The sequence below is a fragment of the Cucurbita moschata genome, unplaced genomic scaffold (assembly GCF_002738365.1).
Source record: "Cucurbita moschata cultivar Rifu unplaced genomic scaffold, Cmos_1.0 Cmo_Scf00002, whole genome shotgun sequence".
Taxonomy (NCBI): domain Eukaryota; kingdom Viridiplantae; phylum Streptophyta; class Magnoliopsida; order Cucurbitales; family Cucurbitaceae; genus Cucurbita; species Cucurbita moschata.
In genome coordinates, this window is record NW_019268518.1 from 2,340,006 (window position 1) to 2,344,701 (window position 4,696).

The 4,696-nt window shown below is 31.4% G+C and overlaps 1 protein-coding gene across 1 annotated transcript; it reads left to right on the plus strand.

Annotated features, from left to right (window-relative positions):
- The first annotated feature begins 2,701 nt into the window (after window positions 1-2,701).
- LOC111463076 (21 kDa protein-like) lies at window positions 2,702-3,824 on the plus strand. The gene is made up of 2 exons (XM_023106890.1): window positions 2,702-3,444; window positions 3,651-3,824. Exon 1 carries the CDS (start codon window positions 2,799-2,801, stop codon window positions 3,432-3,434), a length of 636 nt encoding a protein of 211 aa, XP_022962658.1. The 5' UTR covers window positions 2,702-2,798; the 3' UTR covers window positions 3,435-3,444; window positions 3,651-3,824.
- The last annotated feature ends 872 nt before the right edge of the window (window positions 3,825-4,696 follow it).

Here is a 4,696-nt window from a genome sequence, read left to right on the forward strand (position 1 = left end):
ATTTCTCTTCCTTTTTCTCATATAAATAAATAAATAAATTTAATACTCATATAAAAAAAATACTATTTTTTATAGACTAAAATAGTATTTAATTACGTAGGATAGTCAATTTGAGCCTCCAAGCAATCTTTGGCTTTGTATCTAAGAGATAAAATGTTCCATTTGGTAGAGTTTAGTCTCGATTCATACAGATTTAAAATATAAAACTATATATTTGAAGTGGGATAATGTTCATATCATTAAAAAAGCTCCACCAAAAGTTACCATTTTTATTTTTTTAAATAACATATTTATATTATTATAATTAAAGAATCAAGATAAACCCAACACAAAGGCTGCTTCAGATATAATTTTTGTTTACTTCATTATTCTTATCTTATATTTATATACGACTAGTTATATTTATAGAAGCATTTGGAGTATAGAGTTAAAAACATTTTTTTTGCAAAAAATATAAGAAAATATATTGGTATTTTAATTTTTAGCTTTTTTTTTTTTTTTTTTTTTTTGAGGGAATGCATTAAATAGGTTGGACCCAACACGTGCGAAAAGGTGGCACGCTTCACAGCAGTGGACAGTTAACGGAAATTAATAAACACAAAGAGTGTCAACGAAGGACCACTTCTCCGCCGCTCGATTTGATTACTTTCATAAAAGACTCAACTTCAGTGGAACGGCGGCGCATGATTAATAATAAATATTCAATCACAGCCGTCCATCTCTTCCCGATGAACTCGCGTGGCCACGCTGGAGCCGCACATTTAAAAGACTGCGATAAATGATAATGGGGTGCCCCGGCCTCGCTCTTTAGTCCCCAACCTAATATTTATTTTAATTCTACCCCTCCTATTTTTTAATATTACCATACGACCACACACAGCCCATACCATTTTTAAAAAAAAAAAAAAATAGGAAAAAAAAAAAACTTCCTAAATAATCTTTATAGTTTGATAAAATTGGAATTTTATGAAATTATAACAACTTGTTCAAACAATTCAAAGCATAGTGACTAAATTCTATTTTCTTCTAATATCATATGGATCAAATTTATTATTTAGCTAAATTAATTTGTTTAGAGGATATATTACTTATAATTCAAATAAATAATTATATTAATTAAAGTTTTTATTTTTTATAATTATATCATTTTAGACTCTTCATTAGAATTTTGTTTAAAAGCAGTTAATGCATATTTTTCATATGTGAATAATTTTTATATTAAAAGATAGGAAAACGATAAAATTAAATAAATAGTTACAATTTTTTTTAATATAAATGATTTTTATCTTCTCTTAATACTCTTATTTAGATGATTATAAGCTAATTTGAAACTAAATTTAATGATATAAATGGATTTTTTTTTTAAAAAAACCATAAATAAATTATCTTGTTTTGAAACTTAGAATGATTTTGTCGTTATGCATGTGAGAGCAGACATGGCAACGAAGAAGAGGGCTTCTCCTTCTGTCTTCCCTCTCCATATTATTTTATATTTATATTTACATTAAATATCCGTCTCATTAATACAATATATATAAATTTATGATCTCAATTATATTTCTTTCCATTCATATTTGTCCTCTAATATCTATATTATTAAAACTTTTAATTTATCCACGTAAATAGATTAAAATATCTCTATTTTTTTTTTCAAAAAATTACAAAATTTCCACTTTTATTTTTAAAATCATTTTGAAAAGCTATTTGACAACCAATCCTTATCCCTTATTTTTTTATTTTATTCAACAAAAAGAAAATCTGGAAAAATTGATTTTTGTTTTTCTCATGTATTATTAAAAAACGACATCATTACAAAAAAAAAAACGATAGTTATTTTTTGTAAGGATAATTATTAGAAATATAATCATTTGTGTCCTATTATTTAATAAAGGATTTAAAGCTAAAAACGAAGAAAATTTATAATAAATTATTTGAGTCAAATGGCGTTATTATACAAAAGACTAATAATTTTGCAGAAATTAAAAAAAAAAACAAAAAAAAAAACAAGACCCGAACCAAAAGAGACATAAATGAAGGTTTCTAGGAACACAGAGACAAAGCTAAAAAAAAGGACATTATTTTTTATGTCATTCATACTTTTCGTACAATAAAAAAATAAAAAAGAATGGTGATAATCTCCGATGACTCACTAAATATATTCCTTCCTCCATTAACAAAAATTAGTTTATTTTATTTTAGTTTCTAAATTTTTAAAAATATTAAACTTCAAAAAAAAAATTGAATAATATTCTCAGCTTAGAATTGTACGCAACGCAACCGACGGAATTTCAAGTCCGCTGGATTTGGGCAACGGAAAAAAAAAAAAAAAATTGACTATAATGGGGGCAAATATATTGATTTTAGGTCAGTAACTTTTTTTCCTTTTTACTTTATAAAGTATATTAATGGCTAATCACATGCACACCATTAATTATTTAAGCATAATGACAAATACTACCTATAAATGATACATATATTTTTTTATAACATAGTCTCATGTTTACATTTAACTAAGATGTCTGATGCATAATAAATTCGTTTAGAAGAAACCAAAAAAACTTAGATTCATATCGTAATAAATAATTTAAATGTGGCTTTCCATACAATTCTGGACGGATGAGGCGATGAATGGCAATTTCGTAATAACTTCCAAATATAATGGATACAGTAGTAATTTCTGTTGTACTTGGATGCTACTTAAGGCCCTCCCGTGAACCGAGTTCTGGCACGAAAATCGCTAATTCTGATTCTGTTGTGAGCGATTTGATCAAATATTTTTTTAATTCTAAACAAACGCAATGAAACCTCAATCGCCTCTTATCCTCTCTCTCCTATTCGTAGCCACTCTCTGTCTCCTACGCCAGGTTCCGGCCGCCGCCGATGCTGCTGATTCTGGGACCTCCGTCAACGCCACTGCCAATAGTACCGAGTTTATCCGGAGTAGCTGTGTCATTACTCTCTATCCCGACGTCTGCTACGCTTCGCTCTCTCGCTATGCTAACGACATTCAGCAGGATCCAGCCTCGCTCACTCGCGTCGCCATTACCATCAGCCTTGCCAACTCCCGTAGAATGGCTTCTTATGTATCCAACCTGTCTCACGTCGGCGACTACGGCGCCGACCACAGAGCCGCCTCCGCGCTTCACGATTGCTTCACGAACTTCGACGACGCCGTCGACGAGATTCGCGGCTCGCTCAACCAGATGCGCCAGATCAACGACGTCGATGTGCCGTCGTTCAGGTTTCAAATGAGCAACGTGCAGACGTGGATGAGCGCCGCGCTTACGGATCAGGAAACATGTACGGACGGATTCGAAGATGTGGCCGATGGACCGATGAAAGCGGACGTATGCGCAAAGGCGGAGAAGGTGAAGAAGCACACTAGTAATGCCCTAGCGCTGGTGAATAGCTTCGTCCAGAAAAGGATTCCGTGATATTCAATCGGTAGGTTCCTGAATTGTTCCGAGTATAGTTGGATTGGATGAGAATCTGAAATCTCTGAAAATTATATCAATAGTTTGGTTCTGTATTTAAGTAATAGTGTGTGAAAGAAAGAGATGTAAATTTTTTAGTGCAGAGAGAAACTGAAATTTTCTTTTGCGTTTTGGTTTTTGTTTTGATTTTGCTCTTTCTTTTTCTGCAAGTTTTAGTGGTGGTTGTGTGCCTGTTGTACTGCTCTCCTCTGCTCTCCTCTGCTCTGCTCTCCTCTGCTCTGCTCTGCTGGTTCCTTCTTTCATAGTTCCAGAATGAAAGAAAGAGAAGGAAGCAATTCGCATTTTGTATTATATGTTAATAGTTTAATGCTTCTTCTTCTTCCATCTTCATCTTCCTTTTGCTGTAGTGTTCTCTGTTCATAATTCTCTCAATTTCGTTCTCATTCATTCAATATGGATCTTGTATTTAGTTCTAACTAATTCTGCACATAATTTCTTGCAACTAATTAATTCCAAGATTCTTAGAAGAGCATACTTTTTTCCACTTTTCAAGTTTTGCTTTTTCAGTTGTTGTGGTTAGATGAACACGACTCTCCACAATAGAATGATATTGTCTACTTTGAGCATAAGCTCTCATACCTCTTGACTTCTTTTTCTTTTGGAGTCCTTTGTTCGACTTTATGATTCTATTGACATGACTAAATTTAGGGCATGACTTTGATACCACGTTAGATGAACACGTCTCTCCACAATAGTATGATATTGTTCACTCTTAGTATAAGCTCTCATGACTTTGTTTTGTGTTTCCTCAAAATACCTCAAACCAATGGAGGGTATATTATTTGATTATAAACCCATGACCATTCCTTAAATAAATTAAACCATGGTTATTCATCCCATGTTAATTTTGCACGAAATAAATTAAATGATGTTATTCTCTTAAATTTAAAAGGTATCTAATGAATTTTTAATTTCTTCATATTCATAAACTAAAAATTAAAGCTATTTTTTAGGGTTTTACTAAAAAATCTCTTGTTATCCAGTTTTTATAATTCTCCAAAATATTTGATTTTTCATTTTAACACCTTTCAGAATTGTGTATCCCCACTTTAAATGAATAAATATCTAATTTTATAGAGTTCTTGATCCATTACATAAATCGTCACCATCTTTATAAATTAAAACAAATGTGGATGAAGCACGTTTGAGGAGAATTTGGAACCGAATTAGCATTTATATCTTCTATTTATAATTTCTTTGTC